This window comes from Ambystoma mexicanum, chromosome 9 (genome assembly GCF_040938575.1).
Source record: "Ambystoma mexicanum isolate Mex_15411 chromosome 9, UKY_AmexF1_1, whole genome shotgun sequence".
Lineage (NCBI taxonomy): Eukaryota > Metazoa > Chordata > Amphibia > Caudata > Ambystomatidae > Ambystoma > Ambystoma mexicanum.
The window spans coordinates 1,539,673,246-1,539,695,227 of record NC_090931.1 but is presented as its reverse complement, the minus strand read 5'-3'; the positions used below and the strand labels follow the sequence as shown (position 1 = coordinate 1,539,695,227).

The following is a 21,982-nucleotide window of genomic DNA, read 5'->3' as shown; positions in this document are numbered from 1 at the left end:
TATTTTCTGTTCCAGGAATATACGTTATAACAAAGTCATACTGTAGGAAAAAATAGGCCCATCGGGCATGGCGTGCATTAGTACATTCAATTTGCTGTAACACCTTAAGATTCCGGTGGTCAGTGCAAATCACAAAGCAATGTGCAGCTCCTTGTAGGAGATGGCGCCATTCCTGGCAAGCCAATTTAATTGCCAATAACTCTCTTTCCAGAACAGAATAGTTATGTTCACTGCAGGTTAAAGTTTTGGAAAAGTAAGCCACTGGATGTTCATAGCCGTCTTCTGATTCTTGAAGTAGAATAACGCCTACTGCTCCGATTGAGGCATTGGTTTCCAGAATGAACTGTTTGGTCTGATCTGGTTGGATCAAAATGGGAGCTGTGGAGAATCATTCCTTTAGGGTAAGGAAAGCTTTCTTAGGTTTGCCATCAAATGTATATCTTACACCCTTCTTGAGTAGTGAGGTAAGGGGTAGTACCGTCTGCGAGAAATTGGGAATGAACCGCCTGTAAAAGTTGGCTAGACCCAGGAAACTCTGTAGTTGTTATGCTCACCTGGTATCCACAGAGACGCCACCCAGCTGGGTTACTCACTGGTATGCTTCTCAGCTTTGCCCTGATGTGGTCTGTGCGGAAGGTTCTGCCTGAAAATACAGGTTGTGTTCAAGACTGACTTGGGTAAGCATCCTCCCTCCACCTCTGTATGCTTTCAGTCCCTCTGGCGCCCTCTCCTCACCTTGTGGTAGAATTAGGCGTGCTCTCTGTCCTGCCTTCTTTGCAGGGGCGCGTTGTCTTTCATGGGCAAGTGCGGTCCAGTTACTTCACTGACGCCGGCCCGTTTGATATTGTTCAGGTAGGTCGTATTGCTGTTCTTTAGTTTTGTTGCTATCCTGCATGCCTTTCTTTGTTTAAAATGTCTCTTTTTTCTCCCTTAGGTATGCAGAGCTTCAGCACGGCGAACTGGCTTGGTTGAGCCCCGCTGGTAAATGATGGCGCACTAAGAGTGCTATGATGCGGTAAGTAAGCGCTATGCGCAGCACTGCAAAGTCTTGCCTTTGCTAACCTTCCTGTTTTCCTTCCTTGTAGGTCGCGGTGTTGTTCAGCGCGTGTGGACTGTCCGGAGTGGTGCCAGCCGAGAGGCGACCAGCCAGGTAAGCCTTTTGAGCAGTTCGTAATTTGTAAATGTCTCTTGCCTCTATCTTCCTCTTTCAGGTCGTTCTGTCCGGGAGGCGTGCAGATTCGAGAAATTTGTTCTCAGTAGCTGCGAGTGTTTAAAGATGAAGATTGCAGGTAAGATGCTGCTGCTAATGATGTTCCTTTTGTCTCCTTGCAGGTTCTGCTTCTCCGAGGTTCGAGCGAATAGCTGGACACGGAGAGCGTCACGTTGCAAGCTGCAAATGAACATGAAGCATGTTCTGCAGTCAAGGTGTGGTTTATATAGCCCAGGTAAAGTAGTTCCAGGCCTGCCACACCCAAAACACTAGACCGCATAGCTTGGTTCGTAGTTCCCAAGCACATTGTTGTTCATGGTGTATGAGCCCTGCGCCATAGGCGCCAGTACTGGCTTCATGAGGGCTTTTGAAGAGGATGCCAGGCTCTAGAGGCCTTTGTCCTGACTCCACCTGTCCAACGGGTTTGCCAGAGGGGGTTTTAGGCAAGGGTCTTGACAGTAGCTCCTTTATGTTAACCGGTTCTCTCCATTCTTGGATAGCCTTGACCTTCTTTGGATCCATTTCGATTCCTTCCTGGGATAAGATGAAGCCAAGGTAAGACACTGAAGTTGCCTCAAACTGACACTTTTCCAGCTTGACCAACAGCTGGTGGGTTAGCAGACGCCCCAACACGTTCTGGACCTGTTGCCTATGTTCGGCGAGCGTCTTTGAATAGACCAGGATGTCGTCTAAGTAGACCACCACTGACAGGAACAACATATCTGCAAATACCTTTTCCATGTACCTCTGGAAAACAGCTGGCGCGTTCACAAGACCGAACAGCATGACCCTGTATTCATATAGGCCGAAGGGAGTGCGAAAAGCCATCTTCCATTCGTCTCCCTGTCTTATTCTCAGGAGGTGGTAAGCACCTCTTAGATCAAGCTTGGTAAAGTACACGGCACCTTGAACAGCTTCTAAAATGTCTCGTATCAGGGGCATGGGATATCGGTCTCGGATTGTTATCTTGTTGAGTCCTCTGAAGTCAATGCATGGGCGTAACTCATCCGAGCCCTTCTTAGGTATAAAGAATAATGAGGCACCACAGGAAGATTTTGATTCCTGAATAATCCCATTATCGAGATTGGCATCAAGATATTCTCGGAGTGCTCTCCGTTCTAGGAGAGACAAAGGATACATCCTTCCGAAAGGCACCGTTGAGTCCGGTATCAGGTCAATACTGCAGTCTTCTGCTCTGTGCGGTGGTAGTTGCTTGGCAATGGTATCCAGGAATACTTCAGTAAATTCCTGATACTGGAGTGGAACTGCGGATATTATTACTGGTCCGATGGTATGGGTTCCTTCCTTGGTAACGACCTTGGATGTAGAAGAGTTCATACAGTTTGTCTTGCAAAACAGCAAGTTGAAGCACACCCTATTGGCAGACCAATCAATGATAGGGTTATGCCTCCTTAACCACGGTATCCCAATCACCAAAGGAAAATGCGCAGCACGAATCTGGTCAAATACCAGAAATTCTTGGTGGCTTCCCACTCTCATCTGCAGCGGAATTGTCTCCCTCAGGATGGGTCCCGAGGATAGGGGCTCACCATCAACTCCCTCCACCGGAATGGGTCTTGACTTGGGTATTGTGGGGACAAGGTTCTCCTGGGCCCAGTTAAGGTCCATGAAATTGCCAGCTGCACCGCAGTCTAACATTGCCAATACTTCTGTGAGAGCTGAATCGGATAACCACAAGAGGACCTTAAAAACCATCAAACTGTTCTCTTCTGTCTCTTCTAAGGTTCTTGAGTTGTAGCAAGGGTGACTGGCAGATCCCCCGAAACTTCCCTTGCAGCAGATCGGGGGTGGGAGTTTTCCTTCCTCCTAGGAGGAACCCCTGGACAGTTTCTTAATAGATGTTTTGAGGAACCACAGTACATGCACAACCCTGCATCTCGACAACGTCTTCTTTCTTCAAGAGTGAGGGGTCCACGAGTGGCACCAATCTGAATGGGCTCATCTGTAGAGGGAGTCAGTCTCTGAGCAGGAGTCTGGGAGGGTAGACCGATTAACTGTGAGGTTCCACATATACGCCTTCTCTCTTGTCGACGTTCTTGCAACCTAAATTCGATCTGGAGAGACAAAGTCATCAGATCCTGGAAAGAAGTGGGTCTGGCTACCCGATCAAGCTCATCCTTGATCTCATCTTGGAGACCTCTTCTGAAGATTGTCTGCTGAGCAGAATCAGGCCAGTCTGCTTTGGCGGCTAGCCTGAGAAAGCGGGAAATATAGGTTTGGACATCCGTATTTCCCTGGTGAACATCCAATATAGCCTCGAAAAAGGAGTACAACCCTTCTGGTCTGTCAAACCGGTCCTTAAAGGATACTACAAATTGGTCATAGTTGTTTAAGGAAGGGTCATCATTAGAGACCAGCGGCGTCGCCCAGGACAAGGCATTTCCTGTGAGATTAGCAATAATAAACCCAACCTTGGATCGGCTAGTCTCATAAGCATAGGGTCTGAAAGTAAAGTATACCTTACAGGCGTCAAGGAAATCCTTGAGTCCTCCTGGATGACCATCATATTTGCCAAACGAGAGAGGGATAGTAGGTAAGTCTCCATGGTCGTCTCGACGTAATACCACTTGTTGGCGAAGGACAATGTTTTCCGTTCTCAAGGCTTGGACTTCTGCAGTAAGGTTCTGCATTGCAGCTACTAGTTCTTGATATTGCTCCAAGGATGCCATGGTTAAAGATGGGCGTTGTATGCTGTCAAGCTTCGGCTCCACCTCCCCCTTCTCCTCACCTGAATCCTTGGATGTTTGAACCTTAGAAGCTGCCTTGGCCCGTACACAATCCTTCTTCTTGGATGAAGTCTGGTCCTTTTGAGTACGAACCTTCTTTTTGTGTAAATAAGGTCTGGCCCCTCCGGAGGCCACCTTGACAGTGATCTGAACCTGCCTTTGGGGGCTCCCAGGTGGCCAGCCTCAGCTCCAGGGAAAAAGCCGGAAGGCAGGAAAAACCCTGGGAAAATGTTTTGCAGGAGGAGTGGTTAGTAGTATTCCAAAAAACAAAGGAGCGTTGAAGGCAGTTCTTCCAAAAACACGCAGTTGCCTAAATATGCTCTGAGATAGTCCAAGGAAAGTTCTGTGGAAGAGAGTTGTGCAAAGATTGCTCTGTGGAGGCAGATGAATACTGGGATGAAGACTGCTTCAAAAAGAAGAGGAAGTGCCCGGAAAATCCCAAGCCAGAAGGAAATCTGGAAGTCGGTAAGTAAACTGAAAATACAGAGGACAGGAGAGCCACGAAGGAGAGGAAGAGCCGGAGCGTAAGGTAAGTGAAAAAGAAGAGAAATATAGAAAAAGAAATGGAAAGAAAAGAAATACCAAGCCGCCTGTAATCAATCGGCCGCAGACGGCAGAATACTAGGTCAGCGAGGGACGCCGAGAAATAAGGTAAGAAAGAAGGAAGAAAGGCGACAGAGCTGAGAGGAACGCAGTCCCGCGACCACGGCAGTAATAAGAACGGCCAGGAGGCCTAAGCGGAAGGTAAGAAGGAAGGGGAAGAAAAAGGGTGCACCGCGGAAGGCAGTCCAAACGGCCGCCGGCGGACGCAGAGAATGGCAAGGACGCTAAAGAGAAAGAAACGAAAGAAAAGGCAAACTTACACAGGCGAACAATACAGATATCAACAAGGACGGAACAGACTAGCAAGGGTCAGACAAGGGGAAGAAATAAACACACGGTATTAACCCCTGAGAGGAGGATGCTAGAACAGCAGAGGAATAACGGAGCGTCAGAGTGAAAGTAAACACAGATACAACGCACTGAGCTAGGCGGCAGAGCCAGGCTTTATAGTAGAATCCACCATGTTGAATGAGGACTAGAGCGTGTCAGTGTTGCCAGCTAGTTCCTCGATTGATTCCAAATCTTCCACCCTCGATTCCTGACAGTACGGGCCTACAAGAACCAGTATGCAAAGGGAAAATCCAGGACTGGCTCATGACGACATGCGTGATGTGGCCTCCCCACCCCCCCATGCTGTCGTCCTTCTGTTCCTTCTGGTATTGGGCAACCTGGTTGATCGCTCTCCTCTGGCCCTTGGTTCATATGGTCCATTACTCCCTTGGTCTTTGGCTCCCTCATGAGTTGCTCCTCTAGTCCATCACTCCTTACATTTTGATGTCATGATAAAATAAACAGGTTGTTACAGAGGATAATTGTTGCCATAATGAGAAAAAGAATAGCCATTTACTAAGTGACGACTTGTACTCCCCAAGTGAACTAGCCAGGTGCTATGGCAATACTGGTGAATTAACTCTCCCGGTTCACGCTAGAGTTGGCCTGTCAATGCACTGAGCAAGAAGGAAAATTAAACCTACAGGAAAAATAATATATGAACAAAAGCACAAGAGGGAAGATAAGAATCATACCCAACCAGTAGAACAAGAATGTTCAAATGCAATAGTCCTGTTTTTATAATATGCTGTATGTTGACTTGTATGCTTCGGCAACCTATGCCAGATATTGGCTTTTTGTACCATATACTGGCATCTTAATGGATCCGGGGCTACACTAATGTTGGGACTGTCGAGACTTGGGGCAAGCTAGTCTTTTGGTTGTAGCTCCTAAGCTTCTATCTGGGCTACAACCTAAAGACCTGGGGTTATAGTCCTCTCACCCAGCACACTGTCAAATGTCCAGCCACAGCCATTACATGAAGAGGTACAGCTATTAAGCTATTATATGGCTGTTGTATGGTCTGATGTTCCCATCCAATGTCCAAGTGAAGCCCATGGTTACATAAGTAAGCACAGGTACTACTGCCATATCCCCTGTTACAGTGTCACACACCCAGGCTTTGCCATCCTCATATGCCTATGTAAAGCTTTAACCCCTCCACGCCCATTTAGCCTCCTCTGCTTAAAAGGTGACTGTCCTTTTTAGTTGAGTTTATTATAAATCAAAACTATTGCATTAGAGTACAGATAGGGAGAAATCGCATATGAGGGGCACGCAGTTTGTAGGTGGCCCACCCATTGGCTGCCCATTGCCATGCTAATCTCCAACGCTGTTCTGTTCTTGCCCCTCCCACCCAAAACACCTTCTCATGGGAACTCTTTGACCTCTCTTTAATCAAGCATTAACATCAAACTTTTCACTCGACGATAACTTAATTTTAGCTGTAAATGCTACTGGTGTAATACAAATGTCTTAACCTGGTCTGCCTTCAGCCAATAAAGTTATAAGCACTGTGCGTGTCCTTCAGTGAAGTCCTGTTAACAGTTTTTGGCTTTTGTAAACAGATCAGGCATTTGCCAGGCAATGCGAATAGATGCCCAGGTACTTGCATCATTTTGCACCTGCTACCATTCATACCACTAAAGACAGCAGTGCCTACCAAGGGCCTTTCCATGCCTACATAAAACCCCCAAACTATTGGCATTGCCAATGCTTGTTCCCATCATGGCTAAACTAAGTGTTGCCGTAAACACCCTGTGTTTACCTCTTTGCTAGGTAATGCATCTTCAAAGGGTCTCTCATATTGAAAGAGCCCATCAATGCAAGATGCCTCCACACAACCTACAATGGGAGAGCTGGTAATAAAAGAAAGGAATACTTATAGGTCGTCAAGGGGCTGCAGACAGCACTGTCTAGGACGCTGCGTGTGGCTTCGCATTAGAATGGCAATCAGCCCGAGCCTCACAGCGTGTGCCTAACTGCTTATGGGAGGACGGGATGTTCGCCTTTCATATGCTTTTTTTTTCTTTTTTGTAAATTGGGCCAAGTCGGAGATGGACTGGCAAACAAGCGGAACAATAAGCACACAGTTAAGGGAAAACGGGGACAAAAACCACAACAAGCGACCTGCAAATATTATATGCGACTTTGGCCAAAAACAAGGCCAAAGTCGCTCATAATAAGCGGACATGGCAACACTGTTTGGTATCAGTGTTGCCAGGTCAGAAGGAAAAAATCAGCTAAATGCCCCCTCAAAACAAGCCCAAAACAAGCTGACTCCCAACCAAATAAGCTGAAAACAACAAGTGCACATCTAAAACACTGTTTGTTTGTTTGTTTGTTTGTTTGTTTGGCTAGGTTTGGTTAGGTCTCAAAAGTAAGGAAAATAACAATGACGCCAATATACATAGAGAGAACACAAACATAATATTTTAGAACAAAAAGCATTTATTAAAATTGCATTTTATTTTTCTGACAACGAGTGCCTATTTTAATTTTTTGAATGTGTGTGACTTATAAAAGCACATCATTGGCTTTTTGATCCTTGGCTTCTCTGGTCCATCATCCGACTGGTCCTTGATTTGCCGCTATCCTCTGGTCCTTGGCTCCCTGGCATACCTACCAGGTAGCCCGATTTCCTTTGTGACACTGAGCCAGCACAGGCGTTTCCTGTTAAATGCTAGGACTGATATTTGTGTTCTTCCCATTATAAATATGGGCCTACAAACATACATGCCAACATTTTGCAGTAGCTGGGAGGGAGATACTCTCCGAGCAATCGGGAGGGTTGAATTTCCCCATTAGAATGCATTGGGGTTAGAACTGTTTTAGGAGGGAGGTAGTAAAAAAGAGTAACATTTTGCTACCAAAATTGTGAGTCCCCCACTTAAATCGGGTGGGTTGTGATGTATGCTACAAGGACCACCATGCAAAGTGAAATCCAGGACTGGTTCATGGCGTCACGCATTACATGGGCCCCCCACTTGGCAGCAATGCACTTGAGAGTTGCTCCTCTTTTCTGTCGCTCCTCTGGTCCTTGACTCCCTTGTGAGTCACTCTCCTCTAGCCAGTCGCCCTTCTGGTCTTGGGCAACCTGGTTGATCACTCTCCTCTGGTCCTTGGTTCATATGGTCCATCACCCCTCTGGTCACTGGTTCCCTCATGAGTTGCTCCTCTAGTCCATCACTCCTTACATTTTGATGTAATCATAAAATACCTGCATGGTTAACGGAGGATATTTTTGGGCAAAATAAGGTTGGATGTTCCCATCCAATGTACAAGTGTAGCCCATGGTTACATAAGTAAGCAGAGGTACTACAGCCATATGCCCTGTTACAGCATGACACGCTCAGGCTTTGCAATCATGTGCCTGGTACTGGTTCACATGCCAGTGAAAGCTTCACATGCCTAGGTACTGTCATAATGTAGATACATGCCTCATATGCCTGTGTAAAACTGTACCTCCGCCCCAGCTCTATTTACCACCTCTGCTTAAAATGGGACTGCCCTTTTTAGTTTAGGTTATTATATGCCAACATTATTGCATTAGAGTACAGAGAGGGAGAAATGAGTGGAGTACTGTATTGATGTATTCCTCTTCTGTACAGCTCAATACAGAAGCCCTGACGGATTATTGTCAGTGAGTAGGAGTGATACAGCCTTCCCTTTGAAGCACCACTGCCACAAGCCTGTTAAAGCATGTTAGCTGCTTCTAGCGCAGTGATTAGTATACAAGACCACAAGTGTCACATACATAAAAATGCTACATTATTTTACTTGGTTTAAGCCCCTGGTGTAACAAAGTCTGCCATACCAGATGATGCTAGAACACGGAACAGTTCCTAATTTATCAACCTCGCGACCATGGAAGCTGTTAATGTTTTCACCGCTGTAAGGCCTTAGAATGTTTCACCATGAAAATATTTGAAATAAATAAAATGAAAATATTACCTACTCCTGCTCAGATCCAGATCACTACAGAAAGCGTATTAATCCTCCCCACAGCAATATTACCAGTCTAGCTATCTTATAGGCTGTGTATATCATACATTCATTAAGAAGGGGATGCATGCAGCATGCGCAGACAGTATGTAAAAACAGATTAATTGTCATGCATACTAATGCCGTTCAAGGGTGCCCCAGTGATTGGCAGTGTTCCAGAGGTGGGGATTATACTTATGACATGTGTTTGTCCCTCATTGGCCTGCATATTAATGCCGTTCAAGGTTGCCCCAGTGATTGGCAGTGTTCCTGAGGTGGTGATTATACTTATGACATATGTCTGTCCCTCATTGGACTGCATATTAATGCCATTCAAGGGTGCCCCAGTGATTGGTGGTGTTCCTGAGGTGGTGATTATACTTATGACATATGTTTGTCCCTCTTTGGCCTGCATACTAATGCCGTTCAAGGGTGCCCCAGTGATTGGCAGTGTTCCAGATGTGGGGATTATACTTATGACATGTGTTTGTCCCTCATTGGTCTGCATCTTAATGTCGTTCAAGGGTGCCCCAGTGATTGGCGGTGCTCCAGTTGTGGGGATCATACTTATGACATGTGTTTGTCCCTCATTGGTCTGCATATTAATGTCTTTCAAGGGTGCCCCAGTGATTGGTGGTGCTCCAGTGGTGGGGATCATACTTATGACATATGTTTGTCCCTCATTGGACTGCATATTAATGCCGTTCAAGGGTGCCCCAGTGATTCGCGGTGTTCCAGAGGTGGGGATTATACTTATGACATATGTTTGTCCCTCATTGGACTGCATATTAATGCCGTTCAAGGGTGCCCCAGTGATTGGTGGTGTTCCAGAGGTGGGGATTATACTTATGACATATGTTTGTCCCTCATTGGACTACATATTAATGCCGTTCAAGGGTGCCCCAGTGATTGGCGGTGTTCCAGAGGTGTGGATTATACTTATGACATGTGTTTGTCCCTCATTGGTCTACATATTAATGTCGTTCAAGGGTGCCCCAGTGATTGGCGGTGTTCCTGAGGTGGTGATTATACTTATGACATGTGTTTGTCCCTCATTGGTCTGCATATTAATGTCGTTCAAGGGTGCCCCAGAGATTGGTGGTGCTCCAGTGGTGGGGATTATACTTATGACATATGTTTGTCCCTCATTGGACTGCATATTAATGCCATTCAAGGGTGCCCCAGTGATTGGTGGTGTTCCTGAGGTGGTGATTATACTTATGATATGTGTTTGTCCCTCATTGGTCTGCATATTAATGTCGTTCAAGGGTGCCCCAGTGATTGGTGGTGCTCCAGTGATGGGGATTATACTTATGACATGTGTTTGTCCCTCATTGGTGTGCATATTAATGTCGTTCAAGGGTACCCCAGTGATTGGTGGTGCTCCAGAGGTGTGGATTATACTTATGACATATGTTTGTCCCTCATTGGACTGCATATTAATGCCGTTCAAGGGTGCCCCAGTGATTGGCGGTGTTCCAGAGGTGTGGATTATACGTATGACATGTGTTTGTCCCTCATTGGTCTGCATATTAATGTCGTTCAAGGGTGCCCCAGTGATTGGCGGTGTTCCAGAGGTGGGGATTATACTTATGACATATGTTTGTCCCTCATTGGACTGCATACTAATGCCGTTCAAGGTTGCCCCAGTGATTGGTGGTGTTCCTGAGGTGGTGATTATACTTATGACATGTGTTTGTCCCTCATTGGTCTGCCTATTAATGTCGTTCAAGGGTGCCCCAGTGATTGGTGGTGCTCCAGTGGTGGGGATTATACTTATGACATGTGTTTGTCCCTCATTGGTCTGCATCTTAATGTCGTTCAAGGGTGCCCCAGTGATTGGTGGTGCTCCAGTTGTGGGGATCATACTTATGACATGTGTTTGTCCCTCATTGGACTGCATATTAATGCCGTTCAAGGGTGCCCCAGTGATTCGCGGTGTTCCAGAGGTGGGGATTATACTTATGACATATGTTTGTCCCTCATTGGACTGCATATTAATGCCGTTCAAGGGTGCCCCAGTGATTGGTGGTGTTCCAGAGGTGGGGATTATACTTATGACATATGTTTGTCCCTCATTGGACTACATATTAATGCCGTTCAAGGGTGCCCCAGTGATTGGCGGTGTTCCAGAGGTGTGGATTATACTTATGACATGTGTTTGTCCCTCATTGGTCTGCATATTAATGTCGTTCAAGGGTGCCCCAGTGATTGGCGGTGCTCCTGTGGTGGGGATTATACTTATGACATGTGTTTGTCCCTCATTGGTCTGCATATTAATGTCGTTCAAGGGTGCCCCAGTGATTGGCGGTGTTCCTGAGGTGGTGATTATACTTATGACATATGTTTGTCCCTCATTGGACTGCATACTAATGCCGTTCAAGGTTGCCCCAGTGATTGGTGGTGTTCCTGAGGTGGTGATTATACTTATGACATGTGTTTGTCCCTCATTGGTCTGCATATTAATGTCGTTCAAGGGTGCCCCAGTGATTGCTGGTGCTCCAGTGGTGGGGATTATACTTATGACATGTGTTTGTCCCTCATTGGTCTGCATATTAATGCCGTTCAAGGGTGCCCCAGTGATTGGTGGTGTTCCTGAGGTGGTGATTATACTTATGACATATGTTTGTCCCTCATTGGTCTGCATATTAATGTCGTTCAAGGGTGCCCCAGAGATTGGTGGTGCTCCAGTGGTGGGGATTATACTTATGACATATGTTTGTCCCTCATTGGACTGCATATTAATGCAGTTCAAGGGTGCCCCAGTGATTGGTGGTGTTCCTGAGGTGGTGATTATACTTATGATATGTGTTTGTCCCTCATTGGTCTGCTTATTAATGTCGTTCAAGGGTGCCCCAGTGATTGGTGGTGCTCCAGTGGTGGGGATTATACTTATGACATGTGTTTGTCCCTCATTGGTCTGAATATTAATGTCGTTCAAGGGTGCCCCAGTGATTGGTGGTGCTCCAGTGATGGGGATTATACTTATGACATGTGTTTGTCCCTCATTGGTCTGCATATTAATGTTGTTCAAGGGTGCCCCAGTGATTGGTGGTGCTCCAGAGGTGTGGATTATACTTATGACATATGTTTGTCCCTCATTGGACTGCATATTAATGCCGTTCAAGGGTGCCCCAGTGATTGGCAGTGTTCCAGAGGTGTGGATTATACTTATGACATGTGTTTGTCCCTCATTGGTCTGTATATTAATGTCGTTCAAGGGTGCCCCAGTGATTGGCGGTGCTCCAGTGGTGGGGATTATACTTATGACATGTGTTTGTCCCTCATTGGTCTGCATATTAATGTCGTTCAAGGGTGCCCCAGTGATTGGCGGTGTTCCAGAGGTGGGGATTATACTTATGACATATGTTTGTCCCTCATTGGACTGCATACTAATGCCGTTCAAGGTTGCCCCAGTGATTGGTGGTGTTCCTGAGGTGGTGATTATACTTATGACATGTGTTTGTCCCTCATTGATCTGCATATTAATGTCGTTCAAGGGTGCCCCAGTGATTGGTGGTGCTCCAGTGGTGGGGATTATACTTATGACATGTGTTTGTCCCTCATTGGTCTGCATATTAATGTCGTTCAAGGGTGCCCCAGTGATTGGTGGTGCTCCAATGGTGGGGATTATACTTATGACATATGTTTGTCCCTCAGTGGACTGCATATTAATGCCGTTCAAGGGTGCAACAGTGATTGGCGGTGTTCCAGAGGTGGGGATTATACTTATGACATATGTTTGTCCCTCATTGGACTGCATATTAATGACGTTCAAGGGTGCCCCAGAGATTGGCGGTGTTCCAGAGGTGGGGATTATACTTATGACATATGTTTGTCCCTCATTGGACTGCATATTAATGCTGTTCAAGGGTGCCCCAGTGATTGGTGGTGTTCCAGAGGTGGGGATTTACTCTTGCCACTTCGATAATACACCTTGACCATTAACCTCATATCATTTCAAGGTCTTTCATGGACTTTGAAGTATATAAGGCTCAGTCTAGAGGTGATGCTGTGATCTCTGTGGTGGGGCCTCTACCCAGGGAGCAACCTTACTGGCTCAGCACTGGCTTTTTATAGGGAATAAAGCACTGGTTACAAAGATGTGAAAGTGTCTCTGGTAAATAAATACTAGAGCTGTAAGTGCCATTAGAAAGCAAAGGGTGGTCCTAATGAATCACAAGAAGTGTTGGGTGTGTGGCCAAAGAAGCACAAGCAACCAATAAACCTTTCACAGAGCTGCGTGGCATAAAAGGAGGAAAACTTAAACGAGCATTGGAAAAGTCCAACCATATTCTAAAGTGAACTGCTTCTGTCATGCAGGACTCCTCTCAGGTCCAAGGCAGACTATGATCGGCAAGACTTGACCATGATTGGCGATGCTTGACAATGGTTGGCTATGATTGGGGATGCTGGGCCATGGTTGGCAATGATTGGCTTGGGGATAGGCAACTGTGGTTGGTTTGGACGCTGGCGAAAGTCAGAAATGGACGACTGTGTTTGGCAATAGTTTCCTGCTGTCTGATCCTAAAACACGTTTGCTAATATGAATGATGCATAATGCAAAACCTTTTAACTGCAGATGACTAAGACAAAAGACAGTTCAGCCAAACAAAAGCCAGACTCTAAATCTGCCTCTGCCAACCCTTATCTCCTAGTCACCATTTAGGGCATTCTCCTATGGGGGCTCAAATCGGAATGGGGAATGGTTCCTGCAAGGAGAACTTACCGGGTCCTCCTATGTCGGAATGACCCCGTAAGTCCCCATTGCAGGAACCCGGTAATGGAGCACGGTTTGGAGGCCCATTGTCTTGTATTTCTAAAGCTCGCCATTCGTAATCATAGGTAGTGGTGGTTTAGTAACATACAGTGGGCCTCATTACGACTTTGGAGGTATCCATGGCCCTATTGGAGCCATGGCTGACTCCAAAATCGGATCAGCCGGGTTCCCTAAATGGAGAATTACCGGGCCATTCCGAGTTTGGATGGCCCGGTAATTCTTCCTACTGGGAACCCGGGTTCCTGCGGGAGCTAACAACAGGCTGATTACGACCGGCCCGCTGTTAGCTCCCTGGCCCCCTCGCGGGACCCGCTATGGACATCTGGTAATACCAGACGTCCACATCGGGTCCCGCGAGGGAAGCTCGTAATATTGCGGAATGGTGTTAACGGGTCCGCCTCCATTAGCGTCACCTGTTAACCCATTCTGCAATACATATAATGAGGCCCAGTGTGTTATTATATCCAATTTATCACATGCATTTGTTCAGTCAAATTTCAAACTTTATATGCAAGTTTAATATACTCTTTCACTCTAGCATAGCTTTGTAAAGTTGATTACAAGTTACATATGTATTTACAGTTGAGCTGTTGCCCTTAGAAGAGTTTCCTGTAGGGAAGAAAGCAGGGATGGATGTAGAAAGGAATGAAGAGGAGTTTTACAAGTTGAAATTAAGAGAGTTTTGCAATAGTCTGAGTGTGACCCTATATCACCCGTTCATGCAGTGCCCAGTACATTATGATCATTCACTTGATGATTTGATCCTGTGTTATTCAGGTTAATTACTTTGCTGAATGTTTTGGCGTGCCCCTGTGAGTATGTATCAGAGGAGTTTACCTTGGTATTGGGGATGCGTACTGGTTTCAACCCCGGCCAGTGTTATACGTGCAGTGGCCATCCTTAATTGGTGCCGTTACGTGATCAGACTGTATGAAACCTTAGGGTCCAATTACCTTGATAGGATCAGTGTTCTAAAAGTGCAAAAGGGCAATTCCTACTTTACTCACATTGGGTAGGTGTTAGTTTTCTGGTTCGATAAACAAACTATAGCAAAGTGATAAGAATGAATGAATTTATCAACTGCAAGACGACATGTGCCATTTATATTATTACATGCATTTGCAATAAACTGTATGTTGGGAGTGCCATACGCAGACTAAGAACTAGAATAAGAGAACACCTGCACAGCCTAACATCAATTGAGCGGAAAACACCATTGGCCGAGCATTGGTTCATGCAACACCAGTCAGAGAAGAAAGACAGAATCAAATTCTTCGGGATACGACACATCTGTCATATACACTGGGGAACAGGCAGGGGCAAGATGGGTTAGGGCCTTGCAAACTAAACACGCCTTGCAGACATCCACTGCTCCCACCTATCCACTCACTCAATAGGGCTCACTTTACAACTGGCCCCTTTGATGAACCTGATTGTTCAGCCACACTTCCTGTACACCCAACATGGGCCCTGGCAGCCCTTCATTGAACCTTGCAGCACGCTCTAGTCTCTGGGCGTGGTTGGCTTTATAAGCCACGACCAAAGGTAGCTCTGTGCTTCATGTTGCATCTGTAGCTTCAAGCAACACGCTCACCATGATCCTGCTCATTCCAGTCCCAGAGTGAGAAACCTTGAAGAACTTCAGCTTACCTTGAACCGCCTTCTGCTTTGGAACAGCACAACGCACGCACGCTCCTGGAACTCTGCACCTAAGAGGAAAGGAAAGACAATACATTTGAGTGCTTGCGCGTTGGTCCTTCTCCTGGCTTGCCCTCGCAAGCGCGCTCACAAGTTGCAGCATAACTTAGCCGAACTCCTTGGCGATCCGGGGCTGCACGGTGTGTCTTTGTGTACTTCCCTTCCTCAGCGAAATCTTTCAAGATACCTGTGAAAAGAGGTCAAGGGTAAGTCTTACTTTCCATCTGCAACGCGAGCCCAGCATACGGAACTCGCCATAACCCAAGGCTACACCACGGCCGTTCAGCGCTGCTTTGAATACATACCTTCAGATACTTACCTACGAACTGAAAACAGCACCAGATCCAGTAAAGCAACTGGATTCCCGAACTTACCAGCAACAGCACAACTGAAATCCCGCTGGGTGAAGGAACTCAGTGGAGCTGAACAACTCACATACCAGACCCAGGATCAAGTGGAGCAACAGGTCCGTGGGCTCCAGAGACATAGCGCCCCTGCCTCGTTCAGGATGGAGAGTTCACGCAATTAATCCTCAAGGTGAGCCAAACCGCTTACCCAACAGCACCACTGCACACTACAGGGGGAGGGAAAAGGGGGGGCTCAGAGTCTAGAGCTTGACAGGCTGAGCATCTTTAACTTTCCATTTGGCAGGTAGCTTTATGGTCCAACACTTGAGATCCTGAGTAAGCAGGAAAAGAGGTCCCGGAGAAGCAGGGAAAGGTCCGGAAGGCTTCATCGCTCCCGCAGAGATCCAGGTGAGCGTGACAACATCAAAGCGAACCCTAGACTGGGGGGGTGAAAGAAAAGGCTCTGGAGAGAGGAAGCCAGGACTATCGACAGTTTAAGAACTATCAAGGAAGGGCTCAACGCAAACACTGATGTGCATCACTTCCTATGAGAAACAGCACCATCCAACCTTATGAAAGTTAACCACAATGTATATCCACACGGAAATCAATAACATGTTTAACATACGGGACATATGAGGGAATATCTATATATGAATGCCAGTCACCCAAAAGAAAAAGAATGAAGCACGAGACACACACAACACTACAATGGAACTCTTTGAGTAATCACCTTGAAACACCCTCCTCTCCATTGGATGTACTAGAGAACACACACTGCATGCTCACAAGCATCAAATCTCCAAAATCCATCTCAAATCAAGACTGAGTACCTCGCTCAGCAATGTAGGTGGAATTGGACGACACTGACCAACTGGACAACACTGAACTAACTCACCTGTTTATATATTATGGTCCCAAACACCAGCATGAGGCCCTGATATCAATCACCATAAAGCCCACAACCATAGGGACCTCCCTCTTATCCTTACTATTGCCCCTAGGACATCCAACCTCTCAAACTAGATCTTTACAAACTTGCACTTCTGAATTGTTTGTTTTTTTCCACGATCGTGGCCCATCACAATGACGTCATCATGCTTACAAATGCGTGACATCATTGTGGAGACACGTTAAAAGCCGCTGCCTAGATGGCGGTGCTCACAGTGATCAGTGGAGCACTGCCATCCATAATCCAGCGCACAGAGCTACAAACCTCTTAATAAGGTAAGGTCCTGCCCAAACACGCCCAATTCCCACCGCTGCACTTTATGTACAACCCCATACTAAAACCTATGAGACAAATTGACTACTTTCATTTTCCAACCAGGAGAAGAGATAACTTGAATGTATCCTCACCATGGCACATTCCTTAAATGCACAGGTCACCTACACACCACCAATAAGGTAATTACCTCCCCCCAAATAGGACAACCACATTTTTGAATTTTGAATTTTCTGACCAACAATTTCATTAGCCTTGGCACAGAAACCAACTACACAACTTTCTGATCCTTACCCTGAATGATATTGGGAAATCGGTCTTAGTTGGGGGACGGCAGCCAACTCACCTATGTCATTTTACAAACTGTAATATACAGACCTACTTTTACCCCACTCCTCACACTTATTCTACATCCGACAGTGCATGCGATTTAAAACGCCAGAGAAGTTGTTCAATCTCATTCTCCTCAAGCAGAAATGTCCACAATAATAGGGTGTGGGGGTCCTGATAGAGTCCTAGCGAGGCGAGTACACTTCCGAGACCTATGAAACAGTCCCGTCCGATTAAGATACATTCAATCCGTGACTGCATATCATGGACTGAAGAGTAATATGAATAAGCCCCATCACTTGGATGGAGTGTCCTCCGCAGGTCTAAAAGCTCAAAACCTTCCATGCCCTTGTGAGTTTCCTGTGCAGACAATGAACGAGCTCTAGGAGCCCTGCTGGGTCTACCTAGGGAGGTGCTTAACATGGTGTTCAATCTCCAGCCCATATAAACTGGGTATGAAGATGCTTAACACATTTACCAAACAGAGGATTATGAAATATAGGGCCATCAATATTCAGGGTGTATCTATTGACAATGGTCAAGTTAGTGTGGGCAAGTGTGCCTGTAACTATCACATAACGGCCCTCCGGATCGTGCTCAAGTGTGCCTGTAACTATCACATAACGGCCCTCCAGATCATGCTCATGACTATGTACTTTGAATCTAAGGGACTTATGAATTAAGGTGAGGACTCCACGTGAATTAGAAGAAAAGTATGTATAAAATCTGGAGGCGCCCTAGAGCTTAGCAAAGGACTCAGTGTCCTGGCCTGGGAGCTGCGTTTATTGCAGGGGGTTTATGTTCGTCCTGTGCCATTCACAGTAGAATTGTACCTTGTGGACCTTTATAGGCTTAGTGAGACCCCTAACATTCCATCTTAATAACATACATTCATCCCGGAAGGGGGGAATTAGGGTATCTCATTAGAGGTGGTTTAGCAAGGGCCACGGTGTGAAGTTGCACTGATGAGGCTGCAAGTTCTGGATAACCCTGTGCTGTGATATGAAGTAATTTTAAGTTTCGATTTGCTCTCCAGGAGCCGAGCCCCTGCCTCCACCTACCCCATTGCCAGGCCACTACAGACAGTAATAATACCAACCCATGCCATCAAACAAACCCAAACATCAAACCTCGTTGGAGGTGCGGGGGTAAGCTCTAGATACGCCCATTTTTGACAAACATTGACTTAGGCGTTATATCCATAAGCATATGCTGGGAGCAAAACCCCATTAGGCATTTTTGTGATTGAGTTAAAGGTACAATGAAAGAGAAGAGTTCAACCATTATATCGTGTGTACATCGGAGACACTGTTTATTCGACTTACATCATTCAATTATTCCCTTTCGTCGAGGTGTCAAGGGCACCTTCCCATATTCTACTCCCAGATCCTGCACAACCCATGGGGCCTGGAATTTTAATAGGCTGGGAGAGAGTCCAGAAAAGAGAGTGCTTCCTTTTGGGTCAGTAAATAAGTGTGTTTTATTGTTGTGAATGATACGAAGCTTGAACAAGTCCAATATTGCATATTTCAAGCCTTTGTCTCTCAATTTGAGATTTACAGAGGTGAATGATAGTCGGCCCTTTTGGATAGATGAGGTAAAGTCGGTTCCATGTGATAGAATTGCGGCAAAAATTGCTGTGATTACAAAATATTGCGGCAAAAATGCTGTGGTTTTTGCACCGCAATCCATGTAAAGGATGCGGGGGACACCCCCACAACCCCCAGATCCATTGTACCATTTAAGGGGGGTGGGGACACCCCCGGAACCCCCGCTCCACTTAAATGGTATAATCGGGCAGACCTTTACTGGGTCAAACCACAGCATTTCTGCCGCGATTGTTTTTACTGTGACATTTTTGCCGCAATTTTATTACCTGATACCGTAAAGTCTGGGTAAAAGGAAATTCTAGCTTCTTCATATTTTAGTTCACCTAATTCGCGGACTCGCGTAGAATCAGATCACAATGTCTGACAGTCACTGGGTAGGAATTTTGATCAGGTCGAGGATTTGGACCGGCTACTCAGTGTGCCCTCTCTACCAAAAACTGTGTAGATAGTATGGGAGGTCACAGAGCACTTCCCTAATGAACGTCTCCATAAAGATTTCCATGTTACTCACGGGAATAAATTTGGGTATACTGACCACCTGTACATTATTCCTTCTTGACCTGACCTCAAGATCTTCATTCTTGGCTTGGATCCCATTCACCTCCTTTTGCAGTGCTCATATCATGTGGCTCACTTCTGACCGGGTGTCTTTCAAGATCCCTACTCGATGCTCCACCTCAGCTATACGTCCGCTTTCCTTCTCAATCCTGTTGACCTTGAAGGCATGATTGTCTAATTTGCTGATAACTAAGTAAAGCCCAATTTCATTTGGGTAAGGATGATCGACAGTTCGGACTGTGCCTCCTGCTGTCCATCGGGTGGAGCCTCAGACATCGAAGATTCCAAGGCCACCACTGATCAGTTATATTCTCTTGCTGAAGTCATCCTGGAGGTATGAGCCTTCTGTCTGGGTTCAGCAGTGAGGTCTTTATTTGCAAAGGACAATTTCGATTGTCTCTTGTTGCCAATGGCCATGTGAAAGACTAGGACCAGTGGCTCCAATGACCTTCATAAGGTTAAGCTTTGTTGAGCTCTCCCGGTGTGTTACCCTTAGAGCAGGAGCGTTTTAAATGGGACCACGCATGCACAACAATCACAGCCACTTTGCATATAGGGGTGAGATGTTGGGGCTAACCAGTTGGGAACATAGGCTCGGAGCAGTTCTGGTCATGGTGTGGCAACCAAACTTGATGTTGATTGCACAGAAGGGATTGTGATGAATCGCGAGATTCAGTCACTTCTCCAAAGGGGGGAGCCTTTCCCTGTAAGGCTAGGAAGGTGAGGCTGCTACGCGATGCTCTCTCTAAGAGTAGAGGCAGGCGAAACCTCAACGGGAGAGACTCCCCCCTTGGGGACAAGGACTCCCGCTCTGGCAAGGAACTTCCCTGAGTTACTCACTCTGGGACCATCAACAGTCTCAAGGCTTGAGAAAAGGCCAAGAAGATCAAATCACTGCTTGTTATTGTGACGTAAGGTTTATGAATCAACCGTAAGAAATAAATGGTATTGGTACTGTGAAGCTGGAAGAATGAGTGGGGGATGCTGATCACTCCACTGTCTAATGCAGTGAAGTTCTGATTCAGCGCTGCCTATGGGGGCGTACCTACCAGCTGCGGGAATGATGAGAGTGGAACAGGCCACTCTTAGGCGGGACAGGATATCATTGACAGCTGTAATAAAGGTGACTAAGGAACACGTTCAGCTCGAGAAGTTCAGGGATAAGGTTGGAATAGGGGTGCACAAGGGAGGACATGAGGGGGCTTCATGAATGTGGGGTATGAGAACAAGATAACTAGGGTAACTATTGAGAGAGAACATTACCTAGCCACCGTTATGAGGCGAATGCCACAGGTAAGTAAATTACGTTGGATCACCACTGACAGGCCCTTTATGTTGGCAAACATAACAATTGCATGGGCACTCCGCTGTAACGGGATGCAGGAGGATTGATGCCAGCTAACTGTTCCCTGGAGCAAGGCTCTTGGGCGCTCACTGTGACCGGGGAAAATGTAATTAATAAAAACATGTTCAGGGAGGCACAGCCATAGTGTGTTTTCAGCGGTTTGAAGTTGCCCCTTGGGAGATGGGCCTGGGAAGAAGAATGTGGGATGAGGGGTTGATACGAGAAGGAGCCAATCGAAAGGCAAGTGTTGGTGTCCCTGAAAGGTAACAAGGATATTGTGCTGTTGCTGATGTCCGCGAGGCACCTCACTGATTGGATGCCTTGTGAATGTCTCCCTTCCCACAAGCTTAGGATGTCTCGTGTTTTTCTATGTGTGCTAACCAACGGCAGAATAATAAAGTTCCAGAGGTCAGCACGATGGCGTAGTACAAATAAAGAACCAGTAATTGCCAGTGTGAAAGTGGGAAGAAATGTGGCGCCACACGGGAGGTGATGGACAGCGGGGTTAACAGTGTTTGCTCGATTAATTGTTGAATAACTTATGTATAGCGATAGGGACTGACGTAGTCCCACCAATCAGCCTTGTAGGATGTCTAATATTTTGCAACATTAATAGCAACTGTTTCTATACTGCAACTATGCAAATAACCTCTGCATGTATAAAACGTTTAACCGCAGTGGGCGTTGTTGTCAGCTCCTATCAACCAGTTCTGTTCTAATGTGCAGTTTGATTTGTGCTTACCCAGCTGTAATGAACAACCCTAGTTCTTGCCTGGTGCACGCTCCTTTTTGGGTTACTTCTGATAGCCTATTGACTACGTTCTCGTGGAGGACCCCTGATACATTTTGGAGGCCACATGAAATCCTCAGTTGCCTCGGCTGACTGAGGGTATTCAGGCTGGATCTGCGCCCATCACACAGGAGGTTTTGAAGATGCAGAGTTCACAAAGGTCTGCATCATCCTGAGCGCCACTCGCACTTAGGAGGAAGAGCAAGCCAGCAAGAAAGGCACAGTGCTGAGAGGGCAGGAGGATCTCTAGGACACGTGAGTGTACCCGTGCATGAATGCGCTGTGCCATGGTTGCAGGCCCATGGAGTGTTTTTTTTTCAGTGTCTAGGACGCATCTCAAGGAGGGAGGATGATTGGCGGAGAAGTAGTAGTAGTTTTTAGTACAATCCACCCCATAGGGAGTAGATGTGTGGCGGGTACATCTG

At 46.4% G+C, this 21,982-nt stretch overlaps 1 protein-coding gene across 1 annotated transcript in view; it reads right to left on the bottom strand.

Moving 5' to 3' along the window:
• Nucleotides 1-21,982, bottom strand: part of LOC138487577 (uncharacterized) — a 306,899-nt gene that overhangs the window by 122,820 nt on the left and 162,097 nt on the right. Inside the window, 3 exon segments of the mRNA XM_069614050.1 lie at nucleotides 1,622-2,889; nucleotides 3,117-4,139; nucleotides 11,116-12,631. Coding sequence (XP_069470151.1) covers nucleotides 1,622-2,889; nucleotides 3,117-4,139; nucleotides 11,116-12,631 — 3,807 coding nt within the window.